The following is a 19,229-nucleotide window of genomic DNA, read 5'->3' as shown; positions in this document are numbered from 1 at the left end:
TTTTTTTTCAAAGTTGTTCCTGCCACCATTTTTATTTCTGGCCCAGTTGTGAATATATAATGTCTAAATTAGGCCTAGAGTTCTGCTTCACTTCCAAAATTGGAAATGTCACATGGACATAGATACTGGACATGTGCAGCTCCTGTTAATGACTTCTGTTAGTGAGATAGTTTATGGGAGTTGTAGTTTCATCATGCTTCTGTGAAACTGTAATGCTGAGAATGCACCATGATAATCAAGTAGTAAACAGTTGAGCAAACACTCAAAATCCACATTTTGTATATTTAATGTAGATAACTGAGAATAAGTGTCTTTGGGAGGAAAATGAACACATTTACTTTCATCTTAAGTTTTCTTTAGGTAAATAGTATTAGAAATATTACACCTGTAAAGTTTAACAACTTTCAGGATCAATAATGTGTATAATATTTTCATGTCAGTTATCTGATTTATTGCTTTAGTAAATTTGTTGTATTGCAGTGAGGGGCAAGTTGCTGTAAAGCTTGAACCACAGCAGGACTATGGTAAACACCAGCAGCCATGCTACAGGTGCTGGCCAACCCATGAGCAATACCACAGGAGATCTTTTAATAAATTAAATTAACTAACTATACATACGTGTGTGTGTGTGTGTGTGTGTGTGTGTGTGCGCATACAGATAATTTATCTATATAAATATATATGTGTGAGATATATATATATATATATATATATATATATATATATTTTTTTTTTAAATACCTAGTAATTTTATAACTTCCCAAGTTAGTCAGAAATGAAACTTGGATGAAACTGTTTGGAGGACCAGCCTGTGACTAAGTCACATGATAGTAATCATCCAACCACAGTTAATTATAATGAATGGAATAGTGCCGAGCTTAGAAGCACAGCTAGGAAGATTCAATCACAGCTCACCTGTAATAAGCAGCAAGTATCAAGCTAAATAGCACAATTCAAGGATATATATGAGTGTTATATGGGGGATATATAGATATAGGATATGGATGTACTTTCTGTAAATGTGGAACTTTCTTGCTGTAGCACTTTCTGTCACAATATTTGTATCCTTCTGCGGTATCCTGCTTCTGCGGCATCCTTGAATTGTGCTATTTAGCTTGATACTTGCTGCTTATTACAGGTGAGCCAAACAGTTTCATCCAAGTTTCATTTTTGACTAACTTGGGAACTTATAAAATTACTAGGTATTTTTAAAAATAAATTTATCCTTTTTCATAATGATTTTCTTGAAGAAAATAAAGCAATGTCTTGAAAATCATGGAGAGGAAAAAAGCCTTTGAGGGTTCCAGAACTAATGGTGAAAATTAAACCAATAAATACATGTTTATGTTGTAGGTATAAATTAATTCATTAAATTGTCCTGATTCAATTCATCTTTTGGCTGTATGGTTTGTTTCAGCATGTCTGAAATGTATGATCTGTGTATATAAAATTAAATGAGCGACTAACTATACAAAGCCAACATCAAAAATAAGCTGTTGTGCATCCCCCACTGATTTTGCCCCACCATTGACAGCCATGTCTTCTAGGCCCTAAACTCCTCTGACTCTCCACCTCCCTCTTCTCCTTTAAGACCTTCTATAAAACCCACCTCTTGACCAAGCTTTTAGTCACCCCTCCTAATATCCCCTCCTTTGGCTTCGTGTCAATGTTTCTGTTGAGGTGTGAAGCACCTTGAGACATTTTTCTACATTAAAGGCGCTTTATAACTGCAAGCTGTTGTTGCATAAGACAGTCCAACCTGTTGAAAATTAAACGGTGGTGTTGGATGTATGCATTAGTTCACCAAATCTTCAAAGTTTTATTCCTATGATTTTTTTTTTTAATTTAAAGTTTGCATATACTGCTATTTTATGAAAGTTTCTTCAAAACATTCGGGTTCAATTCATTTTTTGGATGCATGGTTTGTTTCAGAATCTCTGAAATGCATGATCTGCATGTATGAAGTCAAATGAGTTATTGACTGCACAAGGCTGACATGAAAACAAATAATTGAGTGAGATTACTTTATACAATGGGCAGTGAATGTGTGGAATGGCAAGCATAGGGAGACACATCATGTGAAAAAATGTAAAGAATTGGATTGATATTTGAAGGAGTGGGCAGTTGGGGGAGGTATTAGTTTTTTGGGACTGGCCAGATATACTTTCCTGTTCCTATTAAGCAGTATTGAGATGACCCATTTTAAACTTTTGCAAACAATTTTACAACACCAAGTTATAGTCCAGCAATTTTATTTTAAATTCACAAGCTTTCGGAGGCTTCCTCCTTCGTCAGGTGAACGATGTGAAAACATTTTAAACTATTAGAGGTCTTGACTCCCCATGTGCAATACCACAGGAGATAGACTAGTTTAATATATACTGTTTCGGTTGCCCACTCTTATCTATTCTATTTCTAATTATATAAAAGTACCAAAAGCTGATCAGATGCTGAGATTTTTAAAAATTTATTATAACAACAATGCCTGAGTGGCACTTTGTATAACTACAGCACATTACCTACGCCCTTTTTTTGTCACTTTGGCACAAAGTGCACAGGTTTATTTCATTGTCTTAACAAGTGAGACAAAATTGAAGCATTTTGTTTAGTCTTAGCTTTGCAGAAATCCCTTTAACTGTGCCACAAGACAATAATGGCTTAGAAACTGGGCACAGGGAACAACCCTTGAGCTGCAAAGGGTAGACCCAAGGCCCACCTGATATTGGGCTTTGGACCTCATTTACATGAAACCGAAGGGGGTTTTAATTTTGGGTCGCTGACGGTGGCCTCTGGTATGGAAAGGGGGTGCAGGGATCGAGCGAGGGAGGAGGGCTAAGCAGGAGGGGCGGTCTCGGTTTTCAGCACTGCAGTGGAGCCGGGAAGAGCGCTCCTGTACCTCCTGGGCTCCACATTTAGGTAAGTTTTTTTTTAAATGTACTTGTCTCGTGGTGGCCTTCAGTGGTATCTTCAAGGTCCAATTTTGCAAAGGGGGCTTTAAGCATTAGACCCCTTATTTGCATATGCAAAAGGCCTAATGCCAGTTTCAGGCACGTGCTCTGGACACCTTTTTCTGCCATTTACCAATATGGGGGGCAGTGCACTTCTAATATGTAATGGCCGTGTGTGCTCTGTCTGTCATATTGAAATGCTAAGGTGTCCGTTTTGCGCTTGAAAAATGGGTGCAGTGCCATTGGATTTTTAGGTCAAGGTGTTTAAAAACCAGCTGCAGTCACAGTCCTGTCCCAGCATAACTCTATTCAGGTATTGCGAGTATTGTCAGCTGTCTCAAGTGATTGAAACCTTAAGGGTGGAGCCAATCCACAGCCAAATATAGTTGTGTAATTTGCTCGGTTAATGTATGACTAGCAGTTAAAGCTAGTGCAGTCTTCAAGTTAAACAGCGTTCGAGGATGGAGGATATTTGGACCAGGGTGCTTAGGTATAATTCAGTCTCCACTTTAAAATTTGATTTTTATATTTGCACTGTAAAGTCCTTTGTCTACATTTATAATGGAAATGTAAACATGTCATGCTGTACTTGCATCCTCCTAGCAGTGGTGGAGCTACAGTGTCTCCACTAGAGAGAGTGGAATTACAAGTTTACGTAGTGTGGAGATGCCGGTGATGGACTGGGGTGGACAAATGTAAGGAGTCTTACAATACCAGGTTATAGTCCAACAGCTTTATTTGAAATCACAAGCTTTCGGAGCTTTCCTCCTTCGTCAGGTGAGTTGGACTATAACCTGGTGTTGTAAGACTCCTTACAAGTTTACATAGCACTTTCTATTATAAATGTGGACACAGGAATTTACAATGGAAAAAGTTGACAGGAAGTGCATGCAGAGGTAAGATTTTTTTAATGTATGGTAGATCTATTGTTTAACTAGTCCAGTAAATTTGTGTTAGTTCCAGGCTGAAATGAGTATTTAATATTGTCCTTTTGAAGACATGAGAGTGGTCCTGTGGAAGTACATTATAAATTCTGTAGCTAACCAAATTTGTTAAAAGGTTTTCAATTTATTATCCTGGTTTCACTTTCAAAAACTTACTTGGATATCCATGGCCACTGAAGATGCTCTTGAGATCATAAGGAGCTTAGGCTCACTGAGTAATCTAAAATACAGAGGTCAGAGAAGGACAAAAAATATCTAAAAATGGCATACATAATATGCTCATGTTTTTAAGAAATTATTCATGAGTAGCAACATTGATGTACTAGTGATTTTTTTAAAAAAGGGTAACCATGGAATCATGGCATTTTACAACACAGGAGGAGGCCATTTGGCCTATTGTGCCTGTGCCAGCTGTCTGAAAGAACTATGTTTTCTTTCATAATGGGTAAAATCATAAGCTAATTCTGTAGAGACTAGATTAAAATTTACATTCCCTTTATTATTGCAGCTTTTTCAGATTTAAGTACAAACTTTTTCATTGAATGTATACATTAAGATGTTTACATATTTTTCTGTGTTCCCTAGGTATTCTGGAAAGAAACCCACCAATTTGGGCAATAATACAAGGCTTGTGGAATGGATGCCTCAGAATGACTTACTTGGTGAGTAATCCTCCAATGGACATGGGTGGGGAAGGGCAGAAAAAATTATTTTGACATCAGAAGTTATCCATTAGCTGCTGCTCTTTGGCTGAACACAGCTCAGAGTAATAAAGTAAATGAATTAAACATTTTATAGTTTTATAACAAGTTATGCCAGACCTTTGTTAAAACATGGTGTTTGAGCCAGCCAAAATATAAATGAAACATTGGAAGTTAAATCTGAATATTTTAATGTTTTATTTGTTTTCCTTGCCAATTTTCTTCTGTTCCCTCTGTGTTGATTCCTTGCTGCGGTGCATTACCATAGGTATGTGCTCCCCCTGGTACTTTGCCCAAGTGACCAAGCTTTGTAGGTACATTTGGTATGCTATTTGACCATGGGAAATCTCATAGGTGAGCTTGGTTCCCTTCTAACCCAATAATCACATAAGCACTTTGAGAAGGGTTGCTTGATAGCAGTCAGGAGTGGAAAACTGACCTTTTTTCTTTTCTCTCTTCCAAACCCAAAGGCACTAAGATCAATTGTAGTGTTTCCATTTCTGCTGTGGCTGAGATCAGTTAACGTGGCTCAGCTGGTCACTGAATAAATTTATTGAGCCAAAGGAAGAGCTGTTGAGTTCTGGTGTTTCTCATTTTTCCACACTTGTTCAACCTCCACATATGACAAAGTATTGCTTATTGTCTTCAAGAGAAATTCTTCATCTACTCCACTATACAAGGGGACTGAGGGCCTCTTTTTACCTTCTCATCGGCAGTATTTCTGTTCTCACCATTTATCGTTTTTCTCATCTTAAGCATATTCCAGGTTTGCGAAGAGAATTTTTTTTGTTTAGGGTTTTTTTGAAAAAAACTCAGATGCTGTCTTGAGCATCCATATTTTTCATAGCAAAGGACTGCTGCAATTTTTTCCCCCAAGAATTGGGATGATTGAACAGTGGTGCTTGATGCCTTGTTGATCCCATGAAATGCTATATTCATTTTTCTTTATGCTGCATATCTTTTACAAGTTATATTGCTATGCACCAAGTATAAAGGAGATGGAGTTTGGCAATATTGCAGTGAGGAACTCCAGATTCCCAGTCGTAGTGATGGATCTGGCACTGTGGAAGATGAACCTGGGATTTGGTAGGATGGTTGAAGGCGAACCAAAGATTGGCACAACTGGGGTTGGAATATGAGGTTTGGCCTCGTAGATTGGGATTGGATCCCATGTCTAGCAGCACTAGGCCTAGGCCCAACTATCTTCAGCAGTTTCATCAATGACCTTTCCTCAATCACAAGGTCAGATATGGGGCTGTTTGTTGATGATTGCACGTCATTTCAACTCCATTCGAAATTCCTCATAATGGCAATGCCATCGCTGAGTCCCCCACGATCAACATCCTGAGGGTCACCATTGACCAGAAAATCAACTAGAACAGCCACATGCATGCCATGGCTATTACAGCAGGTCAGAAGTTGGGTATTCTGCAGCGAGTGGCTCACCTCCTGACTTGCCAAAGCCTTTCCACCATCTACAAGGCACAAGTCAGGAGTGGGATGGAATGCTCTTCACTTGCCTGGATAAGTGCAGCTCCAACAACACTCAAGAAGCTCGACACCATCCAGGACAAAGCAGACCACTTGATCGGCACTTCACCCACTAGCCTAAACATCCACCCCCTCCATCACTGACATACAGTGGCTGCAGTGTGACCTATCTACAGGATGCACTGCAGCAACTTGTCAAAGCTTCTTCAGCAGCACATCCCAAATACACAACCTCCGCCACCCAGAACGACAAGGGCAGTGGGTACATGGGAGCATCATTACTTCCAAGTTTCCCTCCAAATCACACACTATCCATACTTGGACATGTATCACCATTGCTTTACAGTCGTTGGGTCAAAATTCTGGAACTCCGTAGCTAACAATATTTTGGGTGCAACTTCATCACAACGGTTCAAGATGGGCCCTGCTGAACAGAGTCTGATATAATAGGCAATGTGATTTCACAACTCAGCATTTAACATTGAAACTCCTTTCACAATGGGGTCACAGCCAATGGTTACACCAGCGTGGGCATTTTTATATTGGTACTTTTCATAGGAAAAAATTTACATGAAACGCATGGCCGACAGAGATTTAATGTAACTCTAGTCAATCTTCCATGGCCTTGCACACAAGGAGTCAAAACTTCAGGTCAAGCAAAGTCAGAGGGCAGGGGACAATTGGACCAGGGTTGAAGGAGGACATCGATAATGGAAATTCTTCTTTCCCTCCCCAGTGTACTGGATGTATGGAACAGACTCCTAGCAAAAGCAATTAATAGTATGTTGATTAACTTTCTCAAAGAAGAGCTGGAAATGGAATTCAAAGTTAGAGACCAATAAAGACTAAAGGCACTTTTACCTTGATGGAGTGCTGATAGAGGCAAATAAACAGTTCTCACAGTTCCAATGGCACTCCTAGATCCAAAAGATCTACATCCATGAAGCCAATGCCAGTGGAGACCCACTTTTTGCCTGCTAAGTGAGCCAACCTGGTTCTGCACATCTGGATGCTTCAGTCTTAATGCAAGAGTTATGACATGTGCAGATGCACAGAACAAGCTCAGTATCAATTCCCAGTCTGCTGTTTGAATTTTTTTTCCCTTGCCTGAATTTTCAGTATCATGACAGAAACTTTCACACAAAAGGGTAGCAGACTTTTTTTCTCAAAGTATCTAAATTGTGCCCAAATAAACTTTTCATCTGACATGACCAATTTATTTGATGCAACAAACGTGCAATGATTTTAGTAGGAATTCTTTAAAAGCCAAATAAAGAATTGCAGTTGGGACAGTCTTCATGTATGTAGAAGAACCAGTACCGAAGCAGCCTCAAATTATATTTTTCCTTCCACTATTGGAAATAAATTATACATTGAACATTAAGTATGACGTTATCTCAAAACTCCCTTTCCCCACCCAAAGAATTAAGTTAAATAACTATACCAAAAAAAGGTACTAGACTTAATTTTATACTTATGGCTGACCGCATTGTACCCTGCACATTCGTTGTGGTAGTGCTGAAATGTATTTTCATGGACTTTTAAAATTGCATTAAACTATATTAAATAGTTCCCTGTTAGGATAAGCAATAACATTCAAGGTAAAGTGCCATTCTTCCACTGTTTTTCATTTAAATTTGTATTTTATACACAGGGATACTGTTTAAAACGCTTACTGTTTGCTTTTAAACATTTTTCCTTTTGGGTGAAGAAAAATCTGATCTGTGGGTACATTTTCAATTACTAATAGCTTGTGCAGATCTTGGATCAGGCTCTCTCTTTTTGTTTTGAATTATTAATTTCCGCAGAAGTGCCCAGAGGAAATGTGCTTTATGCTGAAGAATAGTGCAAAGAAACTTTTGCACTGGCTGTGATAGATATTGAATTGGGATGTGTACTCTCTATTGGATTTGGAGATATTTACTTTTGACATGTACTGTACTATGAGCTAATAGTTTTATTTGCACAACTGTAGGTCACCCAAACATCAGAGGGTTTCTAAGCCATGGTGGACTGAATGGTATCTTTGAAGCGATGTACCATGGTGTACCTGTAGTTGGGATTCCCCTTTTTGGTGATCACTATGATACAATGACCCGTGTGCATGCTAAAGGCATGGGCATCTCATTAAACTGGAAAACAATGTCAGAAGATGATCTATACAACGCAATGGTGACAGTAATTACTGATCCACGGTAAGAAAAAAAACTTCTATTTTCTTCATTATCTTGCAAGAGTATAAGAGGAGGTAAACTGTTGAGGTTGAGTTTTTGTCTGTTCATGTTTTTACAGCAGCAATAATGAAAAACAACTTAATTTAAAGGCTCAAAATTTTGAAAGGCCCCAAGGAGCTTCACAGATGGGCGTAAAGAAAACATATGAATGAACAGCAGATGCCAAGCTAAGAATTGAGAGATTAGGAGGATTGGCCAAAAATTTGGTTGAAGAGATGGATTTTAAGGAGGTTTTGAAGAGAAACAGAGAGATGGAGAGATTTAGAGTGGGAATTGGCTTTGGAAAGGGTACAGTGCAGATTCACCAGAATGTGCCAGGCATTAAAGAGTTAAATTTTGAGGACAGGTTGCATAAACTTGGTGTGTATTCCCTTGAGTTTAGGAGCTCAATGAATGTTCTAATCGAGGTGTTTAAAATGAGAAAGGGATTCGGTAGAACAGATACAGAGAAACTATATCCTCTGGTGAGGCAATCCAGAACAAGGGGGCATAATCTTCAAATTAGAGCTAGGCCATTTAGGAATGAAATCGGGAAGTACTTTTTCACAAAGGATAATGGCTATCTGGAACACTCTTTCCCCCCACCCCCCACCCCCCCAAATTGCTGGGACAGTTGACATTTTCAAGACTGACTCTGATAGATTTTTGTTAGGAAAGGGTATCTAGGGATATGAAGCAAAGGTGGATAAGTGAAGTTGAAGTACAGATCAGCCATGATTTAATTAAATGTTGAAACAGGCTTGAGGGGCTGGATGGCCTACTCCTATTCCTATGAATTCAAAAGTAGAATACAAACATGAAGTCCAAAGTGAGAAATGGCCATTTGGGTCAACAATCCTCCATGCAGACTCCACGTATGATTATTCGGTCACAGATTTGCCTTATTGGTAATTGCTTCATTATGACCAGAGGCTTTCAAGCTTTGATTAATGATAACATGCATGTCCTTTCCATTTTCAACCATTTGTTGGTGGATGTGTGATTCCTGGATAGGTGATTGGGTTAAAAAAATCACAAATCCAATTAGCAGTTTGATCCAAGGTGTCTGTACAATTGCTTTGTGAAATAGTAACTTTTCATATTCATGTAAACTAGTAAGAATATACACTGAGACCATAGCTCAGGCTATAAACCAACAGGAAAACTATCTAACATTAAACAGGTAAATGAATTGTTCTAACAGTAATTACAAGCTATACTATTTTCAAAGTCAAAACAACAAAGACACTTATCCCCCACTAATCCTCAACATGAAATTGGTCGGGTTTCATAGTTCAATCAGTTAATGATGCTATCATGAAGCCCTTGAATAGCTTTATAGCCCTGATGGACTGATTGGTGGGCTGAGTGAAGGTGGCCAAATATAAGTCCATATTAGAAGTTCTTAACTACACATTTGTCCTTCAAAGGAACAAGAAGTATCATTGGCCCTACCCCCAATATACTTAGACAGTTTGTCATCTGTTCATGAGTATCACCTTTCCTACTAGCTTCATGTAAAGAATTTTGACATTCATTTTGAAAATCTAAGTAAACTGCATCAACTAGATCACCCTCACCCACAAGAAGTCCAGTAGATTTGTATGGCTAACCCAGTTCTATTCATTCCAGAACCGTCCTGACTGTTCCCTGTGATAACTACTCTTTTTTAATATACTGATTTATAGCCTCCAGTAGAATGTTCCACATGTATTACAGAGAAAAATGTTTGAGGGCAAACACAGTCAAGAAAGTAGTTGAGCCTTTGAAAAACTCTGATGGGGATAATAGTATCAGGCAACTGGAAAATAGCAAATTTTCTGAATAATATTTTTTTATCAAGGATAGTAGTAATTACTGATAAAGAAGTGAAGCAAATCTTGGAAGAGATTGGAAGAGGATAGGGCCCCAAAGCCAGATGGCGTGAGCACAAAACTACTTAAAGAAATGGCCAATGAAATTGGTCAGGATCTTCAGAATAGAGAGTTGAACCAAAAGATTGGAGAAAAGGGAACATAACAGCTACTTTACAGATATATGATGTGGAGATGCCGGTGATGGACTGGGGTTGACAAATGCAAGGAATCTTACAACACCAGGTTATAGTCCAACTGTTTTATTTGAAAATCACAAGCTTTCGGAGGCTTTCTCCTTCGTCAGCTGACACTCACCTGACGAAGGAGAAAGCCTCCGAAAGCTTGTGATTTTCAAATAAAACAGTTGGACTATAACCTGGTGTTGTAAGATTCCTTGCATTTACTGATATATGTCATGGGTAAGACATTAGAGACTATCCTTAAAAAAGGGCATTGTGAAATACCGAGAAATATGAAGTCATAAGGGCAAGTTAGCATGGCTTTGAGCTGGGGGGATCATGCTTAACAAGCTTGTTAGAATTCTTTGAAGAGGTACAAGCTTTTGGATAAAAGCAGCTCCGTGGACATTGTTTATCTAGTGTTCCACAAGGCTTTTGATGCAATAGGGTGGTCCATAAGGTAGAAAAGCACAGAATCAGTGGGCAGTTATTGAAGCGGATTAGCAGTTGTGCATGGAATTGAGTCAGGGTGATTAGTGGGATGCCCTAATGATCAGCGCTGGGTCCTTTGCTATTCACATTATATATCAATAATTTGAAAGTGGGAATGGTGACAAACCAGTTCAAAATTTGCCGATGATCCTAAGCGGGGAGGTTACAAACAATTCAGAGCAGGCTAATCAGGTGCATAGGGATCTAGATGGATTGGGAAGTTGGACAAATGCGAAGTGATGAGACTAGGGAAGGAGAATAACCATTGAACTCATACATTAAATTGTTAGTCTACGGGATAAGAAATTGAAGGTACAGGTGGACAGATCATTGAAACCATCTGCAGTTGCAGTAAATAAACGTATAGTGCATGGAATATCACAGGACATGATACTGAGCCTGTAGAGGGCATTAGTTCATCCTTATCTGGAGTACTGTGTGCATTTTTTGGTCACCATACAACAGAAAGAACATCATGACACTGGAAAAGATGCAGCAAAGGGCTGCCCATCTGATACCTGCCATCAGACAGCTGAGCTATGAGGATGAACTACAGAAGCTAAGTTTTTTTTTACACTGAAGAAAAGATTAAAAGGGGGTGTTATTCAAGTTGAACCCTGAGAAACTGTTAACCATGGCTCTGAACAAGGGGACAGGGGATGAAGCTCAAATCCAATACAAGTATTTCATGCGTAGGGGGATTAAAGTTTGGAATGGATTGCCCAGGGAGGCGATTACAGCTGACGAAATCAATAGTTTTAAGGAGTTGGACAGACATTTGTCTAGAAAATCAATTTAGGGATATAGGTAGTAAGCAGCGTATTTTGTTTTTGAATTCTGGAACCAGCCAGATAGAACAAAATTGTCTTTTGTGACTTGTACATTCATATGTTTATCTTCAATCTATAACTGCAAATGAAAATCTTGATGTGCTAGACAGTTCACTTTACAGAGCCTTTGGGCTCGATTTTCGCACCACTGAGCGGGTGTGTTCATGGCGGGGGGGCTGCGAAAATCGGGGCTTCCCGGCGCGGGTCCGGAGCCCGGCTCCAACCCGCCCACTTCCAGGTTCCCCAGTGACGCGCTGACATGTGCGTGCAGCCCCCGCGTGTGGGACTCCTGCTGGTAATTAAAGCCGGCGGGGTGCCACTTAAAGTAATTATTTAGGTATTTCAGGTCGTTTAGAGACCTGATTAACATGATATTTTAGGAGGGGTGGGATTTTGCAAACAATTAGGACTGTTTCCCGTACTGGGGGAAACACTCCCAGTTCAAATGGACGTGTTGCAGCCATCAGCCTGTGGCAGCTGCAAAGGTCCATTTGACAGGTGGGGACGGGGGGGGAGACCCTCACTCATTGCAGGAGGCCACTCTGTCACTTTAGACAGAGTTTAGCCTCCACCACCCTCCTCCTAACAATGAAATTCACAAACTTGCACACTTACCCCGGTGTCCAGACACATGTACCTACCTTGCGGACCCCCTCAAATGTACATCTTCCGGATGGGGGCCGCCGTAGCTGCAGTCATGACCTCCTCGGAGGACCAGCAGCATCACCAGCCTCGCTGGCCACGCTGTCCACCTCTAACACATGGAGCCCCACAACAGAGTGCTGTGACACATCCACCTGCACAGCAGGAGGGAGGGCAACCGCAGAGAGATGCGTCGCAGAAGGCACTACCCTCGCCACAGGGTCGACAGACCGAGGCTCAGCTTCCTGGACCTCTCTGAGCAGCAGTGCACACGGAGGCTCAGAGTCACTCGACATGTAGTCGTGGACATCTGCAGCCTCCTTCATGCCGAGCTGCTTCCGCTGGCCCTAGCACCATCTTCTTACCTGTCGCTGTCAAAGTCACCACAGCCCTCAACAACTTCTCCTCTGCATCCTTCCAGGGTGCCACCGGGGACATCGCCGACGTCTCCGTCGTCTGCACAAAAGAGCCCTGCAAATATACCTACACCCACTCTGCAGTGACACAATGGGTGGCATCAGTTGTGGGTCCTCATAGTGAGGCATTATTGCACAAACCAGACAAGATTCGCAAAGACGTGGCAGTAGTGGTGACAATATAATATGTAATGTGAGTTGATCAGAAATTAAATATAGGTAAAAACCATGACAAACCCTCAAACACCCTTGTGCATCCCCTTCATGCTCACGACACGTTTGCCTTACGCTTCCTACTGCACGTGTGATGCATGCCCTGTGGCTGCAGCACTGGTAGTGGCAGGTTGAGTGAGGCTGACCGTGAAAGAGATGCATGAGAGGGTGAGTATGAGATACAGCCATGAGATTGTATGAGGATTGGGTTGAGTGGTAGTGGCGGGACGAGTACTGGCCAGGTGAGTAAGTGCAGGTAAGATGAGGATGAGCTTTGAGTGGGTGTGAGGAGTGATGTGATAGAATAGTGTTGGCAGTGCAGAAGGAGATGTGGGGTGGGGGCGGTCATGTGGCAGACGGAATGTAGGGGAATGAGTAAGTGTACTCACTTCGGCTGACCTACTTAGGTCATTGAAGCGCCTCCTGTACTGTATGCAGGTGGTGGTGCAGTGACCTCCTCTGCCACCTCGAGCCAGGCCTTCTTGGTGGTAGAGGCCACTTCCTCCCGCCCGCCAGGGGGAGGATCTCTGTCCTCCCCCTCCTTCTCACCCCATCCAATAAGAGCTGGAGTGAGGCATCATTAAACCTGGGAGCAGCCTTCCCCCTGGGCTGCTCCATGCTGTAATTTTTCCTATTTCCTGCAGCATCAGTCAGTGGAGGACTGCCCCTTTAAATTGGGCTCCTCCAGCTGACAGCCTATGCTGCACATGCGCAGTCCGCCCGCTGCGCAGCTTTCCAGTGCGAAACCCGGAAGCACAGGTAAGCTTACAACATAAATTAAACAACACATTTATAGGTGCAGTCGACCCCCCCCCCGCTGCGAACCCGCCGCCCTCCTAATATCGGGCCCTTTATCTCTGCTAATATGTGCCATTTGTCACATTTTCTGTAAAAGTACAAACTTCATCAGATGTTAATATGGTTTTGGAAGGTAATAATGACACTATGAACAGTAACAATTTAATTTGATTAATAATATAAACTTGTGCTATAATGTAAAAAAATTGGCACAAAATTGAAAAGTATTATATTCCAGAGTTGTCATCCTGGCTTTTGTCTGGGGAAACACAAACACAAAAAAGGCCAGAATCACTCTCTTCCAGTACTCTGTCAAACGCAGCTTCTTTTCCATCAAACACTTCTATTTTTAAGGGACTCAAAGAAAAAGTGGTCAAGCACAAAGGGTGATTTGAGGTATTTGTATCCATGAAAATGACATATTCTGCTTCAAAATGTATTGTCTGTGTGTGCCTGGACCAATGGAATGAAAATATTTTATGCCCAGATGAAATGAAAAGACAATGGGTACTGTGATGGATTATATTTTTGTTAGAAGTGTAGAAAAGCAGGTTAAAATAATTATTTGCAGTGGAGCTAATTGTTCTTTGTTGTAGTTTCCTTATTTGATTGTCCAATTCTCCATTTTAATGGCATTGCCCGTCTGTACAGCACTGTTTTTTATCTTGTTTTTAGCTACAAGCAACGCGCAGAACAGTTATCTCAGATTCATAGAGACCAGCCTGAACATCCCGTTAGCCGAACAGTTTACTGGATTAACTACATCCTCCGTTACAGTGGGGCAGAACATCTTCGTGCTGCTGTTTATAATATCCGGTTCTACCAATACTTCTTGTTGGATGCATTTCTGCTCATTTCATTGAGTGTTGTTGTTTCATTCAAGATAGGATTGTGGATAGTGAAGCTGGTTGCCAAAAGGTTTTCATCTAAATTAGTGCATGGTAAAGCTAATGGACACTGCTACAATGGAATAGCAAATGGTAAACATCGGAAGAATGGTCAAGTCAAATATGAAAAAAAAGTGAAATGAATAATATCTAAATAATATTGGGAAAGCTTTAACAGTTAACTATACTGTTGGTATACCACCTGTGTAACACACTACTGACAGCATTTAGGAAAATAACTGTGTTAACGTTCTCCACCATTTAACCTCATTTTGCCTAAAATTCCATGTGCTGACTAAAGGACCGATGAGCACAATTTAAAATGCAATACTGTATATCTGATTCTTGGCATTTCTGCACAAATTACTTTGGCACTGAAACTGTAAGGGCCTTAATTCTTGGAACGTTTTTATTATGAATTTTTATAAATCATTTTGTGATTTATTAGTGTGTTGTGTGCCCCACTTTTTTAAAAAAAAGATGAAGGGTTTGATACTTGGATAAAATTAGTTCAGTTTGATTTTTTGTTTTGTTTCAGTGTTGACAGATTATGTTAGCTAGGGACTATATTGAAAAGTATACTAATTCAATTGTGATGTTGGTGGTATAGTCAATTATTTGACCCATACAAAGATGTTTTACTTGCTATCGCGAATGTTTTTTTCTGATGGAAAGCTTGTGGTCAGATCTCCTGATTGTTAAAGGATCTGCAGTGTTTTTTTCACCGTTTCTATGATTTTTAATGGTTTGGGCACAAATCCAGGTATCCCTCACATACATAAATCCTTCACAAAATCAAAGTCAGCATGTAGTTTAATAGTTGTCTTGTCAAATACATCTATAAATAACCTAATTACTAGCTTCATTTAGGTTTTTTCCAAACTTAAAATTACTAGTTATGTAGTTGATGAGAAAGACTGCAAATGTATGGTGTACCTTTATAAGATGTAGATGGTTTGTCTTTTGTTATAATTCACAAATGTGGGAAATAAAGCACTGTTATTTACAACATAAATTAAACAACACATTTATAGGTGCTCAACATGTTTTTTACTTTGACCTGATAAGTCCAAGTAAAAGTGCTCTGCAAATCCCATTTTTTAAAAAGAATACAGCGTCAGTGATGGGTGACTACCTTTTCCACATCACACTTCACTGAATTTTAGGTGTATCACCTTTTTTTTTCCCCCCAAGAGCAATTTATTGACATATTAAAATTGAGAAATACAGCAGTAACATGATTATCCATCAGTTGCTAATCTCAGAATATGCATTGCGTAAATGTGACCTGAAAATTAATTTGCCACCTAGACATAAATGTTGCAGGGTCTAGATTCCATGATAAATGGACACACTGGATACGTGAACAAAGCTAAGGGTTTATATTCTCTCAATATTAGTTTTACCACCTCTTTTTGTTCCACTCTTGTCCTGCTCTGATGCAGATGGCCAGCTCACATTTGCCTGCACAAAAACAAAGTAGCTCCATAATATTGTTGTCCATCACTTGCCAAAGTATTTTTACATGCTCTTTCTATTTTCCCATTAAAATATCGGTGAATAGTTTGTCAGCGGTTGTTAATTTTCAACCCAGTTTCATCTTGGCAGCTTCCTGTTCTTTTGAACATCTCTGGGGCACACGATTCACTGTTTTGTAACTACCATATTTACTGTAGCCCAGTGCTGCTTTCCTGTATCTTTGTCATAGTTTGTCTACAGTGTGATGTGTTTACTTACAATATGTACTAGCCCTGCTGAGTGTAGATTTTATTCATTATAATTAGAGTTCAAGTGTCTGACAAAGGAACTAAGAGCGTCTCATATCCATTAATATTGCCTTGATTTTGACTAAGTTATGACCCAAATAAGGACTGTATTTTATTTCTATCCCACTTGGAGCCTCAGATGGTCACCGAATGTAGGAAAATAGACAGGAGTTATGAACAGCTGATGGCTTTAAATGACTGAATAAAAGAAAGTTGATGTAAATATGTTTACATTACTTTCATTTCTGTTCAAAGCCCTGTGTAATACTGCCATGAAGTGGCCATAGGGAAAGCAGCTAACAGCTTCAGGAGGCGATGAGTGGTGGGGTGGTAACTAGGTGGTCTTAACACATATACTGTATGCAGATATTTGTTTTACAGTAAAATAACAGATACAATGTCTTCAGGCTGTAGCATAGTTGGGCTAAAACTGTGAAAAAGCCAAGCAATAAGCACTGATTACATACTGGCCTGGAACTTTTTCTCTTTTTTTTTATATGTGTATATATAAAAATGTAAATGTCTGTAATTCCAGCTACAGTTTTAAATATATACAGTGTCATCTGTTATTGCAACAAAGTTAAATAAATGCAAAACATTGATAGTTGTGTTTATGCTTTACAATTGCTATGAATAATTATATTAATTGCATTACATGTTTAAATAACTAGTATATATTTGCAATATTTTATACTTTGCCATTATATTCCAACATAGGAACAGGAGTAGGCCATTCAGCCCCTCGTGCCTGCTCCGCCATTTGATAAGATTATGGCTGATCTGTGATCTAACTCCATATACCTACCTTTGGCCCTTATCCCTTAATACCTTTGCCAAAAAGCTATCTATCTCAGATTTAAATTTAGCAATTGAGCTAGTATCAATTGCCGTTTGCAGAAGAGTTCCAAACTTCTACCACCCTTTGTGTGTAGAAATGTTTTCCAAACTCACTCCTGAAAGGTCTGGCTTTCATTTTTAGACTGTGCCCCCTACTCCTAGAATCCCCAACCAGCGGAAATAGTTTCTCTCTACCCACCCGATCCGTTCCCCTTAATATCTTTTAAACTTCGATCAGATCACCCCTTAACCTTCGAAACTCCAGAGAATACAACCCCAATTTGTGTAATCTCTCCTCGTAACTTAACCCTTGAAGTCCGGGTATCATTCTAGTAAACCTACGCTGCACTCCTTCCAAGGCCAATATGTCCTTCCGACGGTGCGGTGCCCAGAACTGCTCACAGTACTTCAGGTGCGGTCTAACCAGGGTTTTGTATAGCTGCAGCATAACTTCTGCTCCCTTGTACTTGCTATAGTTTAAAAAATGTAATGATACTTGTCTTTGTAAGTTAAATAGTATTACATTTTCACATACTCAAAAGAAACAAATAAATGGCAAAGACCCCTTTTAAACCTGTCATCATCCAATTGCATAGCTTGCCACTGAAGGATAATGCATGAAGAATTTGGATTATTTGACTGCAACTGCTGCCCAATGATATTTCTATTTTCAGTCTATGTAATCTCAATTTGGGAGGTTATGGTTCATGTCTACAACTCCCCACGCACTGAATTTGTGATCAGAGGAGCTGTCAGAGAAGTGAAATGCTTCTTGAGAAAGCACTTGCACTGATAAAAGGTCATTTAGTTTTTTAAACCTACTCCTTCCACAGACCAGCTGCAGTCCAACCTATCATGAGTTCTCCCCCCACCTATTTAATATCGTGGTGGATCTGCATACTTCCTGATCCCGAAAGGTAACAAAGCAAACTCCAAGATATCTATCTAACCATCCATACCTCCACTATTTACACTTGTCCAGCTGCCCCCCTGACAGGTGATAGTTCCTCCCCCAACTCAAACAGCACAAGAACTTCCATGTCCTTTAAAGTATATGATTATAGATAGGTGTTAGCCATGGCTCAGTAGTAGCATTGTCAGTTCTGAGTCAGAATATTGTGGGTTCAAGCCCCACCTCAGAGACTTGAGCACATAATCTAGGCTAATACTTCAGTGCAGTACTGAGGGGTCACACACATTATCTGATCAAAATCTCATTCTATTTGTGGAACCTTGATGTGCACAAATTGGCTGCAACATTTCCTACATTACATTAGTGACTATACTTCAAAAAGTACTTTATTGGCTGTAAAGCACTTTGGGATGTCCTGAGGTTGTGAAAGGTGCTATATAAATGCAAGTTCTTTCTTTTTAATTGCTTCAGTTTACATTTCCCACTGTAGCCTTCACTGCCATTCTTAGAGATTTACCCAATTACTTTTATGAAGGATTTGGTTGAAGTGGATTGATTTGCTTTGGTTGGGGGTCTGTTCCAAATATACAATCTTCAGATGGTAGGGGAAAAAGAATGGAAATTTATATTAAATCCCTCGTCTTGACTGAGGCTTCCCTACATGAAAATATGAAAAACCATTAAGTAAATCTGGCCTGATCTCCTAGCAGCCAACCACCTCCATCTCTGCTAGGCAATGGTACCTGGGAGGAAGAGGTGCCCAGATGAGAGCTATGGAACTCAATTAGAATAACTGTAGGGCAAAAGAGAGACGTATCCGTCTGAGATGGTGAACTATGTTGTCAGAAAGTTTATCATACGAGTAGGAAACACTCTTGTAAAGATCCATCACTTTAACGAATATTACTGTAGACACTTGGTTGAGCAAGAGGATATGGTACCTGCAACATTCCAGACCAATAAAAGAACTTTAGGACCTTCTGGTGGCTGATATTAAAAGACACATAGTTCCACAGAACAGAGCAGCTCCACAGGGAGACTATACTAAATGGCAATAAGAGTGCTGCTTGATATTCATTCTCTTGTATTTTATTTATACTAAA

The 19,229-nt window shown here is 39.9% G+C and overlaps 1 protein-coding gene across 1 annotated transcript in view; it reads left to right on the top strand.

Annotated features, from left to right (window-relative positions):
• Nucleotides 1–16,964, top strand: part of ugt8 (UDP glycosyltransferase 8) — a 113,824-nt gene extending 96,860 nt beyond the window's left edge. Inside the window, exons 4-6 of the mRNA XM_067990931.1 lie at nucleotides 4,478–4,554; nucleotides 8,060–8,279; nucleotides 14,399–16,964. Coding sequence (XP_067847032.1) covers nucleotides 4,478–4,554; nucleotides 8,060–8,279; nucleotides 14,399–14,753 — 652 coding nt within the window. The 3' untranslated portion in view covers nucleotides 14,754–16,964. The remainder of the gene's footprint in view (nucleotides 1–4,477; nucleotides 4,555–8,059; nucleotides 8,280–14,398) is intronic.
• Nucleotides 16,965–19,229: the final 2,265 nt, after the last annotated feature.

Source organism: Heptranchias perlo, chromosome 1 (assembly GCF_035084215.1).
Source record: "Heptranchias perlo isolate sHepPer1 chromosome 1, sHepPer1.hap1, whole genome shotgun sequence".
In the NCBI taxonomy this organism is placed as follows: Eukaryota; Metazoa; Chordata; class Chondrichthyes; order Hexanchiformes; family Hexanchidae; genus Heptranchias; species Heptranchias perlo.
Note: the sequence above shows the minus strand (reverse complement) of the source record. Positions and strands in the feature narration are given on the sequence as shown.